Source organism: Ciconia boyciana, chromosome 6 (assembly GCF_034638445.1).
Source record: "Ciconia boyciana chromosome 6, ASM3463844v1, whole genome shotgun sequence".
In the NCBI taxonomy this organism is placed as follows: Eukaryota; Metazoa; Chordata; class Aves; order Ciconiiformes; family Ciconiidae; genus Ciconia; species Ciconia boyciana.
In genome coordinates, this window is record NC_132939.1 from 41826424 (window position 1) to 41850780 (window position 24357).

The 24357-nt window shown below is 37.4% G+C and overlaps 1 protein-coding gene across 1 annotated transcript in view; it reads left to right on the forward strand.

Moving 5' to 3' along the window:
• AKAP6 (A-kinase anchoring protein 6) overlaps positions 1 to 24357 on the forward strand; it is a 227162-nt gene that overhangs the window by 30051 nt on the left and 172754 nt on the right. The window contains exons 2-3 of the mRNA XM_072865482.1: positions 8208 to 8459; positions 13854 to 15641. Of these exons, the coding sequence (XP_072721583.1) occupies positions 8208 to 8459; positions 13854 to 15641 (2040 nt within the window). The remainder of the gene's footprint in view (positions 1 to 8207; positions 8460 to 13853; positions 15642 to 24357) is intronic.

A 24357-nucleotide genomic window follows, 5' to 3' on the forward strand; every position in this document is an offset into this window, starting at 1 on the left:
AAGGATAACCATTTTGCTGGAAAATTGCTGAACTATTACTGCATTAGCATTGAATTCTGCTAGTTATTTTATATTGTAGATCAAATGATGAAAGTCCTGATCAAATAATAGGAGTGCTCTTCTTTCTGCTTCTTCATGTAGGTGACATGATTGTTTATCATATTCAATTTTTGTACGTCTTGCATGAAATGATAGTAGGGGTTTCCTCATAGCCAGTTAGCTACTCTCTACACTGAGGCCAAAAACTGTCTAGTCCTGGCCAGGCTACCAAGAACTGGTTGTTTTAGCTACAGCAGAGTGTTTGTGTTTGTGTTCATGGTGAGTAAAATGTCCTTCCATTTGCATCCTCAATTTGCATTTGCATGTGGTAATTTGAACTTGTTAGAAATGCCTTTAACTTCCATTTAGTACATATGGCTTGCAGAATACAAGAAAGTGCTGAGTAAAGAGAGTAAAAAAATAAGAAGCAAAGGTAGTTATCTAGATGGTTGCAAAATATGTCCTGCATAGTTCTATTATTGCAGAAAGAGTATAGAGTTGTGCGAAGAGATCAATAAGGTATTTGAAAGATGTTTTAATAAGTCTTCACTCTTCCATTTCAGTAGATATGAATATGTAATACACGTAATGTATTAGGGAAAGAATATGTAATAGGGAAAGAAACGTTTGAAAGCAATCTGTGTTCTCTGCAGCCACCCCCTCCTGCAGAAAAGGTACAGGCTGGCCTAGGTTTGTAAGGCACTGCAGCTGGTCCTGGAAGTGAGCTGGAATAGCTTCCAGCAGCAACTGCCCTGCTTCTGGACAAAAGGATCCTTTTGCTTCTTCCCAGTATGTTTGATCCTCTGGCCCCAGCAATAGCCCATATGGCAAAACAAATGCAAGTTGCTGGAATCCTGAGACAGGAGCTTCACAATCAACATTTCAGGCATTGTTACTTAACAGCCTGAAGTGCTTAGCAAGTGATATCATACCTTTCTCCCTTCTTCCTTTCTTCTTACTCATTTTCCTTGCAGACTGACAGTAAACCACTATACTTACACAAGAAACATCCTAATAAAACATGTCCCATAAGCTACTAATAAATTATTACAGAGCAGCTCCATGTCTGTAACAATCCCAGACAAACCATTACTATTTTAGCAACTCTGTCAAAGAATTGGTGATTTGACATCTATTTCACATTATTTTGAAGTACAGGGGTATAAGAATGTAACTGACTGAATCCTGAGATAACAGAATACAGTAGAAACATGCCCACTTAGAGTTCACCAAACTGGATATTTATTTTCAAAACTTTTTTGAGCAATGTTTGCACAAGAGAAAGCGGAGCATCTTTTCTTGCAAGTGTGTTGCAATGACTAGTCTTCTGTAACACCTAAAATTTTCCTTTGAAGAAATCTGTTTGAAAACAGGGCTCTCTTAAAGAAAAAAAAAAAAAGAAAAATGAAAAATATGTTTCTACAGGAAAAACATGTCTGTCAAATTAATAGCTTTCCCATATTCCAGCAAGTTTCTGAGAATTTTAGCAAAAGGTAAAATGAAGATTACGTACTGGAATTTTGCAATGATGAAAATGTCACTCACTTATAATAATGAGAGTAAATTAATCAAAATAAAAGCCAAGCTGGGAAAGAGAATAATGTGTAGAAAAGGATGGTGCACCAGAAAAAGTTACTATCAGTAGTATGCGTGTTATCATGAGGGAAGAGCAGAGAAGCTTATTTTAAGGACCAATGTGTTTCCAAGCTGTCAGTGTCAGCAGAAGGCAGGGTCAGTGATCTTAGAGCCCTCGGTAGCTGCTTTCCTGCTGCACTTTGCATTCTTCACCCAGTAAAATGTATTCGTTTCCCCTAGCCACCGAATGCCACAGCGATACCAGCTACAGGACTTGAGCACTTCAACTCACTTTCTGACAAACTTGTGACTCACAGTGAGTCTAGAGCTTTCCATGGCAGTTGATTTTGCTTAGTCAAACTCTGGATTTTTCATGTATGGTTATTTTCTTTGACTTAATCATTTACTTAAAAACAGCTGTGAAAAAAATGTGAGTAGCATTCGCTCTTAAGGTTTCACCAATAATCCAAAATAGAAGAGAACAATATTATCCTTATTATAACACTGTTTAGAGGTACACACAGATAGAGATGAAAAACTATTTCTCTTTGAGAAGTCAGAGTGCATTTTAAAGGAAAATACCTTTCTGAAAGCTGCAAATCTTTATTTGTTTGGCAATAAAAATCCCTCTCTTTTGTGCTCTTTCTCTATATATAAGCATAAAAGGGCAGTGCAGAGAGTGAGTTTAATCCATAAGTTTCAAGTACATTTTAAAAAAAAAGAATCTGAAAATTCTTTGGCAGATATTCTAAGTTTTTTGTGAAGAGAAGAATTTGTACATTCTGATTGGAATATTTGTCTTATGAGGAATTAAAATGCACTTAAAAGGAAAGACCAAATAGATAGACATTGTCTTAAATCACATATTTTGTTTTGTATGTACACTAGTTGTAAGACTCAATGGCAATCTGTTTCTCCTACTGAGGTTTTACTGCAAGATCAAAGAATGGAAATCTGCAGTATAGCTTCTCTGTCACTGATATTAATTTTAACGCAACATATTGCAACCTTTTATCTTTCTTTAGTTTCACGTACATCTTAACAGAATTTCTTGAAGAGCACAGAAATAATGTTTTTTACAGTCAACATCAAAGCTTAGTTTTCATTGACTCTTGAGTGTTTGTTTATGCACTTTTTCTTTGTCTACTGCAGTGTTTGCAGTTCAGGCTATTTTAGTTGACGTGGAGGGCTATAAGCAGGCTGATGGATTCAGCAGCTGCAAATTACAGGATCAGCTGTCTGGAAGACTGAGTGAAGTGGGCAGTTGGCAGCCGAATGGATACAACCCCTGTAGCCTAAGAAATTCCACCGTCGGTGCTACAGGATAGCCCACGAGAGGATGACAAAACCTTTACCTTAACACCACTATAAAACCGTGTAAAATAAAAATGCCTAGTGGATGTTTGAGATCAATGATTAGAAAAAGTTGTTTTGGAAATGGTGCTTTCTAAAAATCAGGCTATAATAGCTTCTGATATGAAACTATATAGTGATGAAATGGGGAAGGATTTCCATGCTTATATTTGTAGGCTGTATATTATTGCATCAACCTGGAACTATGCATATTTAGAATAGATGCCAATAGATAACTGCTATTTTCTTATTACTTAAAAGTACATGGTTTATTTTATCTACCTGCTGCTTCTGGTAAGAGCAACTGGCACTCATTACAGCATTTAGGTACTATCTTGTGATACTGCTGTTCTTTATTTATAAATACAAAGTATAAAAATGGCACATGACAATGTTCTGCTGGTTTTGCTCTACCTAATGCTAAATCACCTACAAGGAATTAGGAAGAATGAGGACAATGAGGCCATGTTGTACCAGGTCTTGATACTGAGCCTCAGTAAAATCGGGAACTTCCATAACATGACATTTTTGTGCTATATTTGAACTGCAATAATTATTACAGAAAATTGTTAAATTCACAGCTGTGCTAGATATAATTATTTTATTTTGCTGAATTATATGCAAATCTAGACATCAGGTACAGTAGTAAGAAAATGTTGTACTAGATAATGCCAACTGGATTTGACATTATATTGTTTCCTCTCAATATTCTGTTTTGTGCCAGGCAACTGTAAAGAAAAGATGCAAGTAATTAACCTGTAGCTTTATTAATGCTCTTCTGCTGAGAACTAATCCGTGTTAACTTATATGGCAAAAGTGATCATTTCTTTGTAAACATGTTCTCTTGATAAAGGGCTGGCATTAGCCTTTACACAGCTATTCTGTCCTTTGTGCAGCCTTCACCTTCCCATCATCATATGACAGTTAAAAAACAAGGAAAAGGGGTATAAACAGGGGCCTAAATTCTTTTTTCCAAACTTAATGTAAGATGGACTTCCCCCAAACCCAGGTCTAATCCATTTTATCCAGGAACCTAGCCTGTGGTGAAATGAAATCCAGTTCTTTTGATAATGGCTACAGACTCCACTGAAATGGAAGTCACCCACCAAAACAATGTTATGTGATGCAGGAATGTCAATTTATGGCTCCTAAGATTTTTTTCAAGAAATACCCAATAGACTGACATATGACTGTGTGCCATGCGTGCAGAATCTGACATACTGGGGACTGCTGATCAACTACTGGCTATCACACAGGTGGTTAGTGCATGTTCGGTAAGATTGTTGCATTGACACTACCGCTCTGTAAGCACACAGTGAATCCAGCCTACTCTTGTCTGTCTCAGACTGAGAGTGCGTGTGCAGGTGGACTGCACAGCATATATGTAATATTGAACTGGACATATTGAACTTGTGCATGCACTGTCGACATTTGTCCAGGACTTCTTGACATTGAATAGCTGGAACTATTAATAGGGGAGTTAAATCACTTTAAATCTACGCCTAGCCTTGTTGCAAATTAAATCAGACTTTCTGAACGGTTCTATCAGATTTTCATCTAATAGCAAGAGAAGAAAAAAAAAACCAACATCCCCAAAGGTCACGTCATGTGAATATACTTACCAGCAAAGAAAAAAATTCTTTCTATTCTCCCATGAAAGTAAGGACAAGACTACAGTGAATGCTATACTAATTCCAGGCCAGAAGGGAGAGGGAGCTGATGATAAAGTCAGGAAATGGAGTTCAGAGTTTATATATATTACGAAAAGGTATGTAGGGACTTGATTTCCTTCCTGGCTCATTCAGCCACTCAGAAAATAGCTTCCTGTTTTTTTGCCACCCACTCTTTCTAAAACCTAAATCCTTTAAGAGCTGGTACTTTGTTTGTCTCTGACTGAGTATTCTTATATGTTAAGATCAGAATATGTGACCTTTACTTGGATATGGACGAGGTCGGCCTTAGGTTCTCTCCATGTTACTGAAACTGTCAAGAGAGGTTCATTATCTTGTTAGTACATAACGCATTTGGCTGCTGCTATGCTTGCAGTAGTCTGTAAGTACTTCAGACTTTGCTTTTTGAGGAAAATGAGCAACTTATAACAAGCCATGTAAAAATTAAGAGCATATGTCCTTGAGTATGTGCTTCTTTCAAACCTCTAGTGGTGCTGGGATTTGCATTTCAGTACAAAATTTTCTGTGTTGTGGAAACTTTGTCCACTTCAGAAATTTGAGATGCTTTGGTAGCTAGCGTAATGGTAGCTCAAGATAAAACTTGTTTGAAGTGTAGGTCTGTACTCTTGATTTAGAGTATTATCTAGATTCATTAGCCAATATTTTCAGTACGTTATCTAACAATTGTCAGGAGACGCTTGTTGTTAATACTTCCTTCTTATAGCTTCATGTTTTCAACCTCTCTAAGAATTCTCATGGCAGTTGAATTCAGCATGTAACTGTGTGTGTGAAGCTGGAAAACAATGTTCTGCAGGTTGGCACAAAGTTAAGCTCATTCACATGAGCAGTCTAACTGAAGATTGATGTGGTTTAGCCCCAGTCGGCAACCAAGCCCCACAGAGCCGCTCGCTCACCCTCCTCCCCCCGGTGGGATGGGGGAGAGAATCGGAAGAGCAAAAGTAAGAAAACTCATGGGTTGAGATACGAACAGTTTAATAATTGAAATAAAATAAAATAATACTAATAATAAATTGTAAGGAAAAGGAAAACAATGAGAGAGAGAGAGAAAGGAACAAAACACAAGGAAAAAACAATGATGCAACCGCTCACCACCTATTGATCGACGCCCAGCCAGTACCTGGGCAGCAATCGCTGCCCCCTGGCTGCCTCCCCCCAGTTTATATACTGAGCATGACGTCTTATGGTATGGAATAGCCCTTTGGCCAGTTTAGCTGTGCCTCCTCCCAGCTTCTAGTGCACCTGGCAGAGCATGGGAAGCTGAAAAGTCCTTGCTTAATGTAAACATTACTCAGCAACAACTAAAACATCAGTGTGTTATCAACATTATTCTCATACTAAATCCAAAACACAGCACTATACCAGCTACTAGGAAGAAAATTAACTCTATCCCAGCTGAAGCCAGAACAAAGATATATTAAGTATTGTTCTACAGGTTGAGTCTAATTTATGAAGTTAGTTACTGGGCAACAACCTATTTTCTAATCCCTGAAATTAAAATTAAACTGCTCTATGGCCAAGAGGAAAAAGACATGAACAACACTGGAGAAGTGAATGCAAATTCAGTCAAACTAATTCACTAAAAATATTCTTTAAAACATTTGAAACAACATAGAAATACAGCTGTGCTTTCCAGCCAAGTTTCAGTTGTAGTTGGATAAATGGATAATAATAACCTTTTCCAAAGTCTGGAAAAGATTTTGCTGAGAGATTTAGCTTTGTCTGTGTGTCTGTAGAATTAGATTAGCACACTAATCTGGTAACTGGAACGTCCATTTGCTCACCTCGAAGTGCATGGATATTTGAAGCCCTGAGCACTTGCAGCCCTACGTGTTGCCAGGCGAGGCTGTGTGTTTTGTATTTGCAAATACAGATGCTGGTTGTTACAACAAGGGGATTGAGGACAGAGCGGAAGAGATACTGCCTCTCTCTCAAGGCAGCCCCAAAACTCTGCTCATTGAAACACCAACATTTTGTGCTCACCTCCGGCATTTCTGAGAGCTACTCCTGCAGGGGACTTGATTTAGCTGTTAGTGCTTTATTAAAACGAGTAACTACTGATAGTACTCAACCATAATAGTTTCTCAATGGCTAATATTGTGCTATCAGTTGTGCTAAAAGTATTTAATATTATCTAGGGATTTGATTTTGGTTTAATTTGTTACATACATACAATTACATATTCAATAATTTGGCTTTACTTTCAGACTGAAGATGTCAAATCTGAACTGATAAAAATTACTGTACTGTATTATTAATTTAGAAAGAATCAGCTTTACTGATTTTCTTGTTATTCTACTGCTGTACGAAACCACAAGAGCATCATCAGAGACATAAGGTTTCATTGTAATTGTCTGATAGAATTGTTTCAATAGCAAATTTGAAAAGTATCAAAATTATGTTGTTTATTCTCATTTTTATTGATGTTATGCATATACTATCCTTTACCTAAAAAGGACATTTCTGAAGGTTTGAATTAAAATAATTTCTTTATGGTTTTTTAAAAGAAAAAAGTCTTCGATTTAAAATATGCTATTAAGTCACCTTAAAATATATGCCACAGATGTAGGAAAAAAAACCTTCTAAGATCCAGTGCTAAATTTTTTTCAGTATTTTAATCACATTTCTTTACTTGTTTATAATGTGCTTTTTACACATAGTTTTCAAACAGAATTTTTATAAAGCAGTGTTGCTCACTCAGTAGTATATGCCTAAATATTCTTTAGTCTTGTGACTTATCCTTTCACAAAGAAAATTAAGACTAGATTGTAAAGATTTTACACTGTATGCAGCACAGTTTAGAAATCTGGAATATTAATTGTTAAATTTGGAGGATACCATCCCATCAAAACCTTAGTTTTATAACCTGGTAACTTATATTTTATTTTTTGCTTTCTCAACACAGCTGTTCACAGCTTCTCTCTTTTCCCTTTTTCTCCTTCTCCACCCATCTTCTTCTGTTCAATTTTGAGTCCAGAACAAGACTATGCAAAAGTTAGTGCCCTCTCATCACAGCAGTCAGCAATGGATCTCAGAAATAGCTTTTCCACATTGAGTCTGTCCCAGGCTTTTGCCCTACTTGGCTATAGGAGCTAGATTAAAAGGTAAATTCTGTCCAAAAGAATTTTGTTGATGATGGCACAGATCAGATTCTTTGCATTTTAACTGGGGGAGGGGGAGAAGGGCAGAAAGGGAGACTGCTTGTGGCAATCTTTTAACTTTCATTCCTATTGCTGTCTTCTAGGATGTCACTTTACAGTGTTAGTTTTCTGCTTCTGATTCATGTGATCTTGTTGTGCCATCCTTCTTTATTGTATGCTGTCTCTGCACTTACTGAGCAGTCCTGCCAAACAGGACAGCTGCTGGTTCAGTCGCTGTAGCATTGCCATAAATAAATTAAAAAAAAAAAAGAGAACCCTGGATGTATTAATTACATTATCTTTCCTCTGAAATAATCTATTCTGCATGTAATAAAAAGTACATGAAAAGTAGAGCTGATCCATGAAAGGACTATGCCTGTAGCTAAGTATCTACTTTCTTTTTCCATTACAGGATATTTGTGAAGATATATCTGATCATGTTGAACAAATTCATGCTCTACTAGAGACTGAGTTTTCCCTGAAGCTTCTGTCTTACTCTGTCAATGTGATAGTCGATATCCATACAGTACAACTACTCTGGCACCAGCTACGTGTTTCTGTTCTGGTTCTGAGGGAGCGTATTCTCCAGGGACTACAAGACGCCAATGGAAACTACACCAGGCAGACTGATATTCTGCAAGCGTTTTCTGAAGAGACTAAGGAGGTATAGTAACTAAATTAAATTTTGAGAATTTCATCTGTATTTGAAGCAGCTCACCCCTGTTGCACATTTAAAATGGCTAGGTTGACAATTTTAAGGATTGCTTACTTGTCTTCTAGATATTTTGCTAATTTTGTGTTTTAAATGTCTTCAGCTGGTATCTGTTCTCATAGAACCAAATTAAAGCAAATTAAGGTCAACTTTCAGAAGTGTCATGCTAGTGCCTAGCAATGTTTTCTCCTGATTGAAATATTTTTCATAAAGGATCGGAAACACTTACAGAGGTACATCTAGTCCAAAGTCCTTGGTCTGGTCACTCATGAATTTAAGGTTCATATCCAATTCAAAACTCAATTTTTATGTGCAATGAATTCTTTAATGAAAAGCTTAGACATTTCCCTTCTTGCATACACAAACCTGAAACTTACACGATGTTTTCCAAAATTTTCCAGACTAGGTCAATATTGCTTTAAAGCAGAGAGCATGGACTTTAATTTGTTTGAGTGGTAATTCTGCAACATGCCTCTAAACAGTCACACATTTTGTCTGAGAAACAATGATGCATGAATCATACATTTTTTACTCTAACAGGGTGTCAAATTCACACACATGTAAATGCTTTGTAAATCTGGATTCATTTGACTAAAACACCTTTTCCTTTCAATTCATCACTACTAAATTTATTCAGGTAGAAGGACACTACTCGCCCAATTTTTAAAACTGAAAGAAGATGCATATTTTTATAGTTAGGGTAATTAATGGTTAATAGAAGATAACTTAGCATGTTGAGGACTCTTCATTTGCTGAAAGTCCTAAGATTAGGATACAATGCTTTTGTTAGGATTAGAGACCTCTAGATCAATGCAGTAAGATTCTGTGACCTGTGTTACAGAGGAATTCTGAAATTCCCTAAACATGTCCTGAATTTCAGATCGCTCAAGTTTAAAGAGAATGTGTATATTTCTCTGCTCCCTGTTGGGTTTTATATTTGTCTTTGGCACAACAGAGTGGGTGGTCCTGAAATCAATGCTCAGATATGCCCAGGCCCACCTTCCACACCTCCTCTTCCTGATGTATACATACCTGGTGCTTCAGATTCAGTTTCTGCTTTGCTGTTGCTGGTAAACCTTCTCTGGCAAGTCTGAAGAAAATCCACACTTGTCTGAATATCCAGAGTGGTGAATTAGGGTGAAGTCATTATTTTATGACATGAACGTAGTGATTTCAAGACATAAGGACGGGGCAGATTCAGATACTAAGAAACAGGAAATGTCCCATCTGGATCTGATTACAACTGCTGTAAAAAACATCCCTCCAATACAGGGGAGGGCTGACTGGGGAAGGATAGATTATTTTTCAGTGGGGAAAAAACATGTTGCCAGATAGGCTTATATGGTAATAAAAAAGACAAAATATCCTGACACGAATCTTTTTTTCCACCCCAACTAAAACATAAATAATATTTGATAAAATTAATGGCTACCAATAACAGGGGCACAATATTGATATTAAGTTTCTGCTCTATTGCTTGAATAGGTTTCCAGAAATTGCTCTACAGTTTTTAACCTTCAGGTATTTATTCAAGCTTTTCATCGGGTATAATGGTAGTGGCTTTATTTGATGAAAATAAATAAATAAATAAAATGTGATGTAGAGACAATTGTATCTATTCTTATCTATCTTTTTTTTGGTGTTTCCCCCTTATCCTTTCCCAGACAGGACTACATTGTGGGACTAGTAAGTGCCTCACGACACAAGTATTATCTATCAGGGATTTTCAATGCATATGTGAATAGTGAGACTGTTTTAGCAAACCTAGAAACCTTTGCCCATACAGATAACTCTTCCTTGGAGAATCATTCTCCTAATTTTCAGTACTCCTTGGGGATTATGAACTGGGAATGGCAGCTTATTTTTTCCTCCTAAGATTGAGAAGTCATCTGGTTTTAAATGAATACAAGGAAACTTTCACACACAACAAAGATTTCTATTTTGGAATTCACTACTGTAGGACACTTAGAAGTGGAAAGAAGTTCAAAAAATAAATGTGAAATCTAAGCAAAGATAGGAGGAATTATGATCTCCAGATGAGGAAGTCCCTGCGCTGCTCATTGGTAGAAGCTGGGAGTGCAGGTAGAAATGTATGTGGAAGGGCCATATATGTATACCCATGTCTTACAGCTCAGCTAGCAGAAAATGTTTAGAACTGAAGCAGAGACAGGATACTGGGCTAGAAAGAAATTTGATCTGAACCAGTACAGCAAATGTTATGCTTTTCTGTAGTCCATGAACCTATCATTTCACAAAATGTTTGGTGCTCTCCTTAAGTCAGCTGTTTTGTGTGTAATGGTGAAGAGCGGCTTCGGCTGACAATGTTAACTGAGGAGCTCCATGGAAGAAGTGACCTGCCAAGGTTTCTTTCGTGTTCAGTGAGACAATCTCATCTCCTTAATACTCACTACTCTCTCAGTTCATAGACTGCACAGTCAATCACAGCGCAACAGTCCCGCCTGGGCTATATTTACACTGTAGCTGTAACATACATAAACGCGCACAAGCTAGCCTCAACATAAGGAACAGGGATAACACTGGTAGAGTAGCTACCAAAACATGAAAGTGTACAGCACAGGCTGTACTGGCTTGGTTAGGAACCCAGCTCATTAACTGGGCCGGCAGTAACTGTGCTTTTGGCTATCTCAGCAGTGCCATACTGAATAAGGTGGAAATAAGGTGGAAATAAGGTGACCAGCAGGAAAGGGCACAAAAAGTTTCATGGCTTGGAGGAAATAGGGGAACCAGTGAGGCAAGCCACCTGCCATGATGAAGATGCCAAGTTAAGAAAATACTTTTTTTAATACAAGACTTTGGAAAAGTAAGACTTTGAAGGACCATTTCTCCTTCAGGAATTACCCAGAGATAGATAAGAAGGAAAGAAAAATGAGTTCTGTGCAGCCTGAGTTCTGTCCAGCTGAACCTAACTTGTGAGTTTTATTTCATAATTGATAAAGCCAGGAAATATGGAAAGGATCAGTATAAGGCTGTTAAATACAGTGAATTCTGATGTTCTCAAACAGTTGGTAAAGTCACAAAAGAAATATCTTACAAATTAAATTAGCTCATTTGAAAGAGTAAAAAAAAAAAGCAGAATTGTGCTGGTTTAAATATAAATACAAGAAGGTATTGGAAACAGCCTACAGAGCTTTACAGGAAGCCTTACTATGTGAAAAGGGACAAATTTTTTTTAACTAAGGCATTCCTATTGGTAGCCATGCCATTAACTAAATGTAATATTTTTCTGAAATAAAAACAATAATAAAAATATGGTAATACTGGCATTAAATAATGCTCCTCTGAAGCACACATGTAAGAGGCTGCTTGGAAAATGACCAAGCAAGATGGTTTAATGCATGTGATTGTAAATTTTATTAATGTTAATAAACACATTTTTAAGAGATGAAGGAATGGAGCTCATTACTCAGGAGAAATGAAAGCCCTTAGGGCCTTGGAAAGGGTTTTGATTTATATATGGTTTTACAGTTTCTAATCTTTTCCTAAGATTAGAGGGAAAATGCAGCTGTAATACTGATCATTGTTAGGTCATTATTTTCCTTAATAAATGCAGCTCCAAAATATAAATTTGACAGATTTATAGAAACTTCCCCTTTTAATTCTGGACTATTGACAATGTACAATTTGTAGCATAGGTTCTACATCTGGATAGAAAGTGCTAAATAAAAGATGTTTTCAATGTCCAAGATTATGGTTGATAAATAACTTTCTAATCGATCTTTTCTATAAATAATATTTTTAGCTGGAGGATTTTTTATATTTTTACTTTGAGGAATGCAAGTGGGGTGGACAGAGTACAGGGCTCAAACATCATATGTTTATAGAAGATAGCAAACAATAGCCTTCTTTATTGAGACTATTCTTGTTCAGACCAAAATCCAAGTGTTTTATTGTGAGATGAAGAGACTGTGGGGTTATTGCACCTTCTTCAGGCATGATGCCTAAGGTCCTTAAACTACGGGTTTAGGCAGTGTCATGCGACAAGCTGCTCCAGACAATAATTCAGACAAGAACCTATTGCGGATACTCAAGAGTTTGCTTTAAAAAACTCTATTATGAAAACCAAACCTGGGTAGAAGGACTAGTATACTGATTTAGGCACCTAAAGTTGTATCCTAGAACACAAGTTTCTGCCCTTTATGATGTTTTTTAAGTAGTTTCTGTAAGCACTTGGGCTAATGTTGGCTTTTTTATTTTTAATTCTGCTTTTCAGTTTGTTTTGTCCAATTGACATGCTCTGCCAATTTCTCTTGTTCTAGATAGTTTCATGGAGTTACTTAAGATATACACCAGTGTAAATAAGAACAGAAATTGTTTCAGAATTATTTGATCCTACGTTCAGGTTTCAAATTATGTGCTGGGATCTGGAAATAGTTGAGGTCTGCCTAAGTGTTAAAACATTAAATCACCTACTAAAAATATGCAAATAACCTGTTGACTAAATATAACTTTGCTGTGATCGTTATACATCAGGCTGCTTTTGGATCTTAATGTAGTCAGATTTTTTTCAGTGTCCTTCAAATAAGTTACCAAAATATTCATAAACATTAATTTGACTTTGATCTTAAAACCTCATTTACAACCTGAGATGGTCTCCTCTGGCTATGTCTGTGTTTCTGAGATTGAAGGACTTCCATTGAGAAGATGCTGACAAGACATGGCAGGCCAGAGGTTTAGGATTCCTGGCTATAGTTTCTTTTTCTTAAGCTGTTCTCCACTTGTGCTCCAAATATCCAGCAGATAAATCCTCAGCTGATAATGCTACAAAAAAGTGAAATGTAGTTAGCAACCTGTCTCTCGTAAATATGGGAAGAAATGTCTGTCATCGCTAGATGATGCTTGGAAAAAACATTCTGGTGATCAACTGAAAGATCGTCGAGCATCATGAATTTCTGAGAACACAAGATTTACAAGGTGGCTGATATACTCAGCAGTCCCCAAGATGCCCTCCCTCCTGTTTAAGGTAGTTAACACAGGAAATACTATGAGTCTGTTGTATGGAATTTCTGAGTCCCCCCTACAGAGTAAGTAGAACTGAGAGCAGAATTTAAGGAGGAGAATATCAATACAAAAGTGAGTCTCTGTTTTCAGGTAACTTGCTGCACCAGACTGAAACTAAGCATTTTGCAGTTTACTGCCATTTTTAATTTCCAAATACTTTAGAATGGTTTGCTCATCTACAGGGTACTGCAAAAACAGGCAGGTCAGTGATAAATGCTTTTCTAGATGTTAGGCAGTGAAACATAGAAGCTGATAGTTCATTACTTGGTGTGTGCTGTATATGAAAATTAATATTCTAAAAAAGTACCATTTCTTTGTCTGTTTCAGGACCGTCTTGACTCTTTAACTGAAGTTGATGATTCTGGACAGTTAACCATCAAATGCTCTCAAAATTACTTGTCACTGGATTGTGGTATTACTGCATTTGAACTATCTGACTACAGTCCTAGTGAGGATTTGCTTGGTGCTCTGGATGATATGAACTCCAGCCAAGGGAAAGCAAAATCATTTGAATCCTGGAACTACAGTGAGATGGATAAGGACTTCCCAGGACTTATCAGAAGTGTGGGTTTACTTGCAGTAGCAACTGATTCCATTGCTTCCCAGTGTAATGAAGCATTAAATGAGAAAGAAACCCACATACCTCTTTCAGCAGAAGATGGAGAAGAAAGCAAAGACAGGAAAGCACCGCATGAGCTCTCACTAGTATATCCTTCTGCGAACTCCTCTCTTTCTAAAGGACCTTGCTCTGAAGATGGTGTTTTACCTACTGACAGCAACCCAGTTTCCACATTAAAGAAACCAGAATGCAATCTTCCACAGCACACCAGTGACAAAATCAAACACACTCACTGTGAAAACTCAACTCCTAAGAGGTCCATAAGAGACTGCTTTAACTACAATGAAGACTCCCCTACACAGCCTACGTTGCCAAAAAGAGGTCTATTTCTGAAAGATGATGTATTTAAAGGTTATGTGGAAGCCAATGATATAAAAAGGCAAATCTCTCAGATAGTTAAAAATGAAATGAGTAGAAGTACACCCTCATTGTTAGATCCACCAGACAGGTCCAAGCTTTGCCTAGCTTTACAGTCACCCTACACTAACAGTCCATCTGCAGTTAGTCAGTCATATGATTGCCTAAATACCATAGGTGACAGAAATCTTGAGTACACAATAAATAATCACTTTAAGGACAGTCCCATAAGTCTAGGGAAGTCTACTTTCTACGCCTGTAAAGAAAAGTCAAAGCACAAGAAGTCTCATGATGCTCCAGAGAAAGCGAAAGCTGGCAGAACACCTGGAGGTGTGTGTAAAACTGCTCCACCAATACAAGTCAAAAAAAGAGGACGTTCTTCTCTACAAAATGGAATTACTTCTCATAACTCTCAGTCTCTGGGGGAGACGGAGACAGATTCTTCTGCATCATCAGATTCTTGTAACCAGAGAGACCCAAATGGGCAATCACAAGGTAAAACTGAACCTCTTAGTTCACCAACACGTAGCCAAAAGAGTGCTTCCTCAGCTGGTTCTGAGCTTACCAACTCATCACCTCTTCTACTGCGAAGAAAGAATAATAAAAGCTTCTCCTCAACACCAAGGTACACTCAAAAAACTAGTAAAGATGGTGAGGTCTGGTATGGATCTGATGAATATTTAGCACTTCCTTCACATCTCAAACAGACTGAAGTATTAGCTTTAAAACTAGAAAATTTGACAAAGTTGCTGCCCCAAAAGCCCAGAAGAGAAACCATTCAAAACATTGATGACTGGGAGCTGTCAGAAATGAACTCAGATTCAGAAATGTATCCAACGTACCAGACAAAAAAGCACAAAAAAATAGGTAGAATTTCACCAAGCTCTTCAAGTGATATAGTATCCTCCTTAGGTGACAGTATTGAATCTGGGCCTCTCAGTGATATTCTCTCTGATGAAGATCTTTGTATGCCTGTATCTTGCATTAAAAAATACATTGAAGAAAAGTCAGAAAGGACTGCTGTCGCTCAGCCCACTGAGAATGAGACTTCTGCCTCAAATAAATCAGCTTTAATTCATCAACTAATGCAAGATATACAACATCAAGAAAATTATGAAACCATATGGGAAAAAATTGAGGTAAGGCAATAATCCTGTGTTCTGCTGTGTTCTTAATAAGCCTATATATGGAGATGGAGCTGTGGGCAGGGGTGGAGTTGCTTTCTTGTCTTCTTTTAATGATGAAAATAGTCTAATCTAGTGACTGCTAGGAGTAGAGAACAGCAGTCATCATTGTAATTATAATAGACTGCAGTTAACCTTAACTGATATACAGAATTTTCCTACCTTATTTTACTTAGACCAATGCCTCTAAACTTGGCAAAACATTATTTTATCAATAGAGGTCTTTACCAAGAACAGGTATATGGTAAGATTTTTTGGATGAAGTGAAAGATAAACAATGGAAAATTAGGGATCTTGGTTGTATTTGAATGAAGTTATACTTAATATCATCTGCCTATTTTCTTTATAAAAAATAATTGCTTTAGTCCAAGAATAGAGGAATCATTTTCTTGATGCCTGTCATATCATGTATAATAACCGCATTTCTTTATAATCAGTTCTCTTCCCTTACAGTGATTATTTTCCCTCCAGTATTGGTGGAACTAAGCATAACATCTTTCTTTCTTTCTTCCCCCCCCCCCCCCCCCTTAAACAATCCTTCCTAAATAATGGCAATTTAATAGGGCAATTTGCTAGAGTAATAACGGCAATATACTGTCCCATGAAACTTCAGATGAGATGATAGGATTTCATTCTTGGCTTCTGGCATCACTTCTTCAGAATTAACTCTTTATAAAGTGGAAATGTTTGCAGTAGTTAACACTATGAGAGATCTTTTTGAGAAAGGTAAACTTTGGAAAGGGAAGTGAATTTGAATGAATAATCAAACAAGGATCTAGCCATCTCATTAATATAATTATTAGCTTACATTCATAGTAAATTTTTGTTTCCGTTTTCTGATGGGTTTGTCTTCCTGGCCATTGTAGAGAAGGACTCTCCTATTCAGAACATTTCATGTCCATCCTCAATATAGTTTAGTCAAATGGCTGTCAGAAAAGAAAGCTCCATCTCTACTAGATTTCAAAATTCTTTAAAATTCCTGAAGTATGCATTAAAGGGTGATCTTGGCATCTAAATGTTAAATCTGGTATCTGCATTATCTTCTATGTTATCAAGCTCTGTAACAGCTCAGAAAAAAAGGAGGACTTAGTTTTATAACTTCAGTAAATGCTTCTTATGATGCATGATTTCTATAACTTCTGAAGACATTGGAAGTATTATGACTGGTAGAAAAGTAGTTGAGCTAGAGATGTTTGAGTATAAAGTCAGGGTAAAAAACACAGAAAGGAAAATTCCTTCTTAAACAAAGGAGGGAGCAGCAGCTGTCAGCCTTGAAACAGTCAGCTCTAAAGGGCAGTGCTTAATGATTCACGTTGTTCCGTCCATCCTGATGGCTGGGGTTCATCTTCCGGACTCTGATGAAAGAACCGTCTTTATAAGTGCAAGCTGTTTCTGTGCTTATGTTTGTGTAGTGTTGAAAATTAGTCCAGATGAAGCTGACAGATACAGAGCCCTTCATTCTGTGCAAGCAACAAATCCCATCAAAGCTGCTTGTGAATACGTAAGATGCTGTCTTTCAAATCATACTACAAGAGCCTGTTTAAGGAATGGAATTTTTGAGTGTCTAGGGACCAGCTCCCTCCACTAGATGGATGCTGACTAGCATCCTTTTGGCAAGAAGGAGGTGGCAGAGAAACTTTTTGCATCACCCTCTCAAACCATCACATTTATTTTTCTCAAACTTTTTGAAAACGTAATTCTCTTTTAGGGGGTCATCTGTCTTTGTGTGATTCCCTGCAGCTGCAGTTCAGTCCTGCCAGGATAGAGGAGTAAGAACCGGCTGTAACAACTGGCTGCAGCTGTAAACACCTGCTTCCTCCCCATACCCATCCTCTCCTCACCTCCTTTGGAGAGTGGATTGAGCTCCTGACAGCAATTAAGGGTAGTTAGCTGTCCTCTGGCCAGAGTAAACCCTTCTAGCTAGTGATTACAGCTGCCGCCCTTGTCCTTGAGGAACTTTGCTACTGCTGACGCTGCTTTTTCTGTAATTTTTCAGTGTTCCTGGTTGTGATGAATGTTTGGGCAATGTTGATCATGGAGTTTGAAAATAATCTTATGAAGTATGTTGTGGGAAGGGGCTCAGAGTAGAAGAAGGGCTTTAAACAGAAAGAAGACCAGATGCAAAGAGCACTGCTAGGAAGAGAGATGGCTCAGTGATCCATGCCCGTAAAAACAGCACACAAGAAAGTTTCGTATTTATTTCATGTAGAAAGATGTATGCTAGCTAAATGGCTTGAAAATGTACTTCCTGAATGGTGAATAAAATAACCAAGATAAAAGTTTTGAAATGTTTTGCAAAGCAATTATAATACTATATTTTAAAGAAATGTAAGGTTTTCCCAAGCTGCTTATTTACCTGAGTTTTTCCATTGTTGCTAGTAATTATATCTTCTGCTTGTAAGACTAGTGAAGAACCAATTTTTCAATATAAGACCTCTTACCAAGGTAAATCCTGCCTTAATAACACTATGGTGCCTTGCTGAGGTACTTTAATTTGACATAAGTAATAGAAAAATAGAAAATTCCTCCCTTATGTGATGTTATGGAGTATTGTAAACAAAATCTAACTAAAAACACCATACCTGTGTCACAATTGAGTCCTTTCTTTTGCTAGATCTCCTCTTTCATAATTCCCTAAGCAGAGTATCAAAAGTGTGCCATTGCTTCTTTAATTATTGTAATTTGGCATTTACATTAATTCTGTCGTTTAATAAGAAGTCTCCAAGTCAAAAAGGAGTTTCCTAATTGCATGAATATGTGTCTTAGCAATAATTCAATACTACTTTTGTTAGTGGTAGTTTTGTGCTAAAGAAGTCAGATCTGAAATGAGAACTTAATTAAGGACAGAAGAAGTATGCCCATGCCCATTAGTAATCCAGTTACACTGCTGCAAATGTCTAGCCTAATATATTTTATTTATTGAGATTGTAAAACAAAACTAAAATAACTCAACCTTTCATTTTGGGATAACAACAGCTTAGAAACGACTGGCAGCCTCAAAATCATTGAAAGTCGTATTTTAGCTGGGTAATAGGGCAAACAAGGAAGTTTCAGTATTTTATTATGATGGGAATAATTTTGAATTAGTATAAATCTGGTAATATCTTGATAGTAAGCAATTTGTTGAACATATGCTAAAGCATTTATTGGAAGCCATATTCATTTCTAGGTTATATGGAGGATAGTCATGTCAGAAACTGATAAAATGTAGTTTTTCTTACTTCCAAATTATGCAGATGTCCTTGCATGGGTATTATCATGCTGTTAATCTATCTGTCTGCCTACAAACAGAATTCTGCTTGACTGGCCCATTTGCTGTTACCTAGGATCACTTTCTTGCTTTGCAATAAATATTGCATACTCTTGCCATATTTTGTCTTGCACTGCAGCTAATTCTTTGGCATATGTTTCTTATGCCTTTAGTACTGGGTACCTCCATTCTGGGCTACATAACAATTTCTATGGCCATTCCTTGTATGTTTCAGAAATTACTTTTTGGAGTTAAATGTGAGAACAAGCGATACCAAATTCTGAATATTCCTCTTATTGTTAAAGTATAGTTCAGCTTTTAGTAGCTACCCCAAATGAATTTTTAGAATGCAGATTAAGGTCTCTAGTTTCTGTTATACTAACTGGAGGGGAAAATGATATAACATCATTCTTACAGGTAAAGTCAATAGAGTTCATTGCTGTAAGAAGATGGCCGATTGCCACTTCTCATATGTAACACTAGGACTCCATAATATCAGTTTCAGAATGCTTTAAAGTTTACTTTCTGTAAGAAAACTAATTTTTCCTTAAAATCATACTAATAATTGTTTGCAGTTTTATGTGCAAACTGAAAAATTGGAAGAAAAAAACTGGTCTTGGGCTGATTTAATGACAAAGCATTTTCAATCATCTTATGTGAATAAAATACTAATAACAATAAAAAACCTTGTTCAGGCAGTTTTATCTCCTTCTCTAGAAAGCAATACTAGATTGACTATACTGACGCCCTTGTGCTGTAATCTGTGGTCACTGATAATCCCGTCTACTTGATTTTTGAGGGAACTATTACAAAGGGTAGAAACGTAACCATTTGTAAGACACTTCTTTTAAATGAAGATATGTTTGCTTTGCAGGCGCCAGGGTATGGAGCAAACTGCCGATTTTTTCCCGTTACACAGACTTACAGCTTGTTTTATCGCAGGCTCCATTTCTGTAAGAGGCAGCTGAATTTCCTCTGTAAGAAGCAATTTGATATCTATTGATCCCATCATTTTAGCTCATCACATTTCATGAATTTGCCCTCAACTCCATTGGCTCTGTGTTTTTTCTTGGGAGCCCAGCCAGCCTTGGCACTGGTTACCCACCTTCTTGACGTGCTAAGGGAATAAAGTAACACTGCTCTGCATGTTTTTCTGCTGTGGGTTAGAGCATGCCCCAGGGATCTTACAGCAAAGAGCAGGTTAAAAGGTTTTGCTGCCTTTCAGGGACCCAGTCAGGGACCCCCTCACCCTTGTGCAACCATTTATCCCCTCTGAACCCAAGATGCCTCAGTGGAGCAGAGATTAAAGACGTCTTTTCCAAATTATTGGAGTAATGGGAATAATCTTCCTCTCTAGGAGGAACTAAGGATCAGTGCAGTCTACAAAGGAGAGTGCAACATCAGAGCTAAACTTGTTAGTGTGACAAATAGCTTGTGTGTTTGGGTGGGAAAGATTTGCATTTTTAGAGGGTAGTCATAAAAAGTGACTAAATGGTAGGCTTCTGCAAATGGTTAATGGACTTGGTAGAGCAAGTTTGTATTGGAGATATGGCTGGGAGTCCATTTGGGCAGTGGAGAGCCAGTTGGTTAGAAAATACTTGGAGAACTGACACAAAGGGGAAAGAATTTGTGTTGTTTAGATTGAAAGGGGACAGAGTTGCTTCTGGGCAGAGAGTGGACTGAAAACACACCAGTACAGTTAAGGCAGAAGCTGGATTGCTTTAGGGGAAGCAAAGTTCATTTGTGTTTCAAGGTGATTTTCACCAGTAGGGGGAAAAGCATGCATAGAGGACAAATGAAGTTTGGGCTGTGGGCCTAAGGTAGTGAAAAACTAATAGGAACTGATAGCGCTGATGGGGCTTGGTAACAACGAAAAAACATAGAACCGAAATCAGTAATGACAGAACAGATGGAAAAAGCAAAGATAATCAACAGGGAACAGGGCTGGCTTATTTTGGATTACCAGATAAAGGATTTTTAAAGTGGCATTGTGCTCCCCTCAGCCCTCTTGCTTTCAATAACTTAGTAACAGTGCTTCTAATACTGACCCTCTTAAAATAAATGGATTGCATATTTTTTCCTAACAGATAGAGTGCTTGCCATAATTTGTTCATCTCTGAATCTTACTTATACTGCTTCATACAATTTAGATTGAAATACTGTTCTTGGTTGATGACCAGTTTATAAAAAACAATAAGTGAAAGAGGTATCAGATCCAGAAATTCCTTGGCAACTCTGCAGTTTTCTCAGCAGTCTTGCTGCTTTGTGCAGCATAATTGAAAATGTCACTTCACATTTGGTACTGAGAGTCAAGTTTGTGCTTTGTTGTTTTGAGTCTGATGATACTCCCCTGCTTTGAAAGCCCATCCCTCAGTTTTCAAGCTAGTTAAACCATTATTAAGCAGTAATGTAGTATACATATGGAACTCTCCCTTTTACTCAGACAAATACTTCTTTACTAGAAAACGATACTGAAATACAGTGAACCCTCTGTTCCTCCAAAACACTTAGTTCCTAACAGTTTGCTTGAATTTTAAACAGCTTCTCCAAGTACATTCACTTTTCTTTGGCATTTGCTTTACCACAAATAGTCTGAGAGAGTTTGTCACCAGCAATCTTTGCAAAAACAGCAACTTCTATGTAAGCTGTGCAAATTCTGAATTTGTAACTTTACATCTAAAACTGACTGCAGGAATTATGCTTCCTCGATGAAATACATTTATTGTGAAGCATATGCTTGTTCAGAACTACTTGAATTTCCAGCGTAAAGACCTCAGAATGATTTGGCAGTGAGCAGTTTTAGATCAGTGATTTTCTTCATTCAGTATTTGGCAAGTCATTCCAAATAATTTGGGAAAAAGAAAAAGAGAGGGAGAAAAAGAATTTTAAAAATCTGCTCACAAATAATTTTAGTAGCATTCATTTGAGGGTATGTCTTTACTAGTATTTAGAACTGATTGTAAGGGTATGTCTACATCCAACGTTTGGCTCACATCTGATGTAAGACCTTTGGCTGCAAAAAGCCTCCCAGTTCTCTCTTACTGTGTACATGGTTGGATACCACATCTCAGCTCAGGGATGGCTACTAACAGCTTAGATGAACCAAGGAACAGCTGCTTTTGCGTACGTGATTCTGTGAGCCCTCCTCTTCCCTTCTAATGCAGTCACTCAGATCAGCTTTAAGTGACCATTGGCCTTACAACCCGGAGTCATGTCTTAATCATCTGTATCACAGCCTAGCCACAAGCCTCCACCAGAGCCATCCACATTATTTATTTGTGAACTGGAAACTTTCTAGAAATTGGTGAAGGCTTATTTCTTACCTTCTGGATCTCTGCTAATAGGCAAAAGGGTGCAGCAGAGCTGAAGATGGAGAGAGGGAACGGTAAGACTGCAAGAGGTGGACTTCCTGCTCCCACTGTAGCAAAGGACAGGCGCGAAGGTGAGCAGTGGATGCCAGGTGACCTACCTGGAAAGCCAACAGATGCTCCAGATTTAAAAGGACACAGCGATAACTTGGAGAACTAATCAGTATCGACTTTAAGATGATCTTATGATTGTCTTCTTTCTATCAGTGCAGAGACAATCTTTATTGCCTGGGATTGTTCAGTGCTTTCAGTTCTCTCATGGAGGTAGAGAAAGGCACTCAGAAACCATTGAAATAGGTTTGGAAGCTTTCAGTGATGGCACTAGCTTTCAAAACACAGACAGAAAGAGTCAAATTGCTATTGGGAATTTACTTCAAGGTGCGTATGGCAGTTTGAGAGGAATCTTCTTGTGTTGTTCAGGACTGAATCCTCTCTAACTGCTGTCTTATAGGGGGCAGGTACTGGGCAGAAGGTTGTTTCTTTGTGAAGAGTTTGAGATAACTTCTGAGCTACCCTGTTAACTAGTTTCTGTATTGATTTTACGGCTCCTTGAAGTGCCACCATTATTAAACACAAAGCTATTTAATTTAAAATTGTGTTTTCTAATATTCCCTTAAACATGGTAAATATGGAGGGGTGAGAGAGAATGCTCATTGCTTTATATTTTCATAGTGATGTGCCTTTCCCAGTGTTTTAAGGTCTAGCTGTTCTGTTGCATAATATACTTAGGCTCTTGGATACTTATGTTTTATGTATCTTCTGCGAGGAAGCACAGGATATTCCAGAAAGATACAGTATACCAAAATCACCATGCTCTATTCTAAATATTTAATTATTTAAATAATACATTGCTACTAACTTCTACCTAAATCATATTCCAGTCTATCTACTGTTGTTAACGCATCATTGCCTTAAAATGTGTACGTGCTGGAGATGAGTCAGAGCAAGAGAAATGTTCAAGGGTCTAGAGAGGATTAACCTGAGAAGAGAGATCAAGTCCACTTATGTAAGATTATTGCATAACTCCTCAAAAAATGTTCATATATTTTTCTTCTTGTGTATCTTTATATGTTTTGACAGCAACTGGTTTTTGTTCCTTCATCCTTTCCAGTATGTTATGATCAGGAATGAAACATTAAATCATGCTGACTCTTAAATCATAGTTGTCATCATTAGGCATCAGAGTGAATATAATTTGTGGTAAATATGGACAGGAAACTGTCTCTCAGAGGCTTGTTTCAGACTGTCTGTATGCTTACACAGGTATTTGAAAGTTATCTTGAAAGCAACCAGAAAGGAAAAAAAAATTGTTTTCTCATCCTTGCTTTAGGTTTTGGAACACAGATGATAATCCTCACAAACATCTGAGCTGTCCTTAGCAAATCAAACTGGAATCTGATCTGAATATTCCTTTAGTGTTAGTAAAGACTTATTTTGAATGCTGATTCTCATGCGGGTCAAGTAAGATTACCAGAATGAGGGCTAGATTTGCCTCTGGTTTCCCTTAGACAATGTTCAGAAACTCTCCAGGCTGACAGAGAGAGAACCAACAAGCAAACAGATTTTTGGTAGTAGACAGTGTAGATGTTCAAGTCACACTAACTTAATATTACTAATTGCTTTTTCCCTACTGATGCCAGCATCTGACTACATAAATGTTTCCTCATTGTGCTGTACAAGACTAAAGACACACAAGGTAATTTAAAATGTAAATACTGCTGCACTATTAGCAGCAAGCTAATACTGAACTATAGCAGCTAGCGTAAAATTGGCTCAGGTAAGTCCGAACTAGGGTCAACCTCATCTATGCATTGCAGTGCAAATCTCCTACAGCTCTGTTGAAGTACAGAAAACCAGAAAAAATAGTAAATTTGTTAGAAACAGCGAAGCTTCTGGAGTTAAAAATAAAGAATAAGAAGACAAAAGAGCAAAGACCAGAAATTGTTTTTATTTTATTCTGTAAACATATCTGAATTTTGGGATGAAAATAGTAAGTCAGAATCAGGGTCTAAAGAGGGTGTCAAGGAATGCCCACTAGAGACCACTGAGAAAA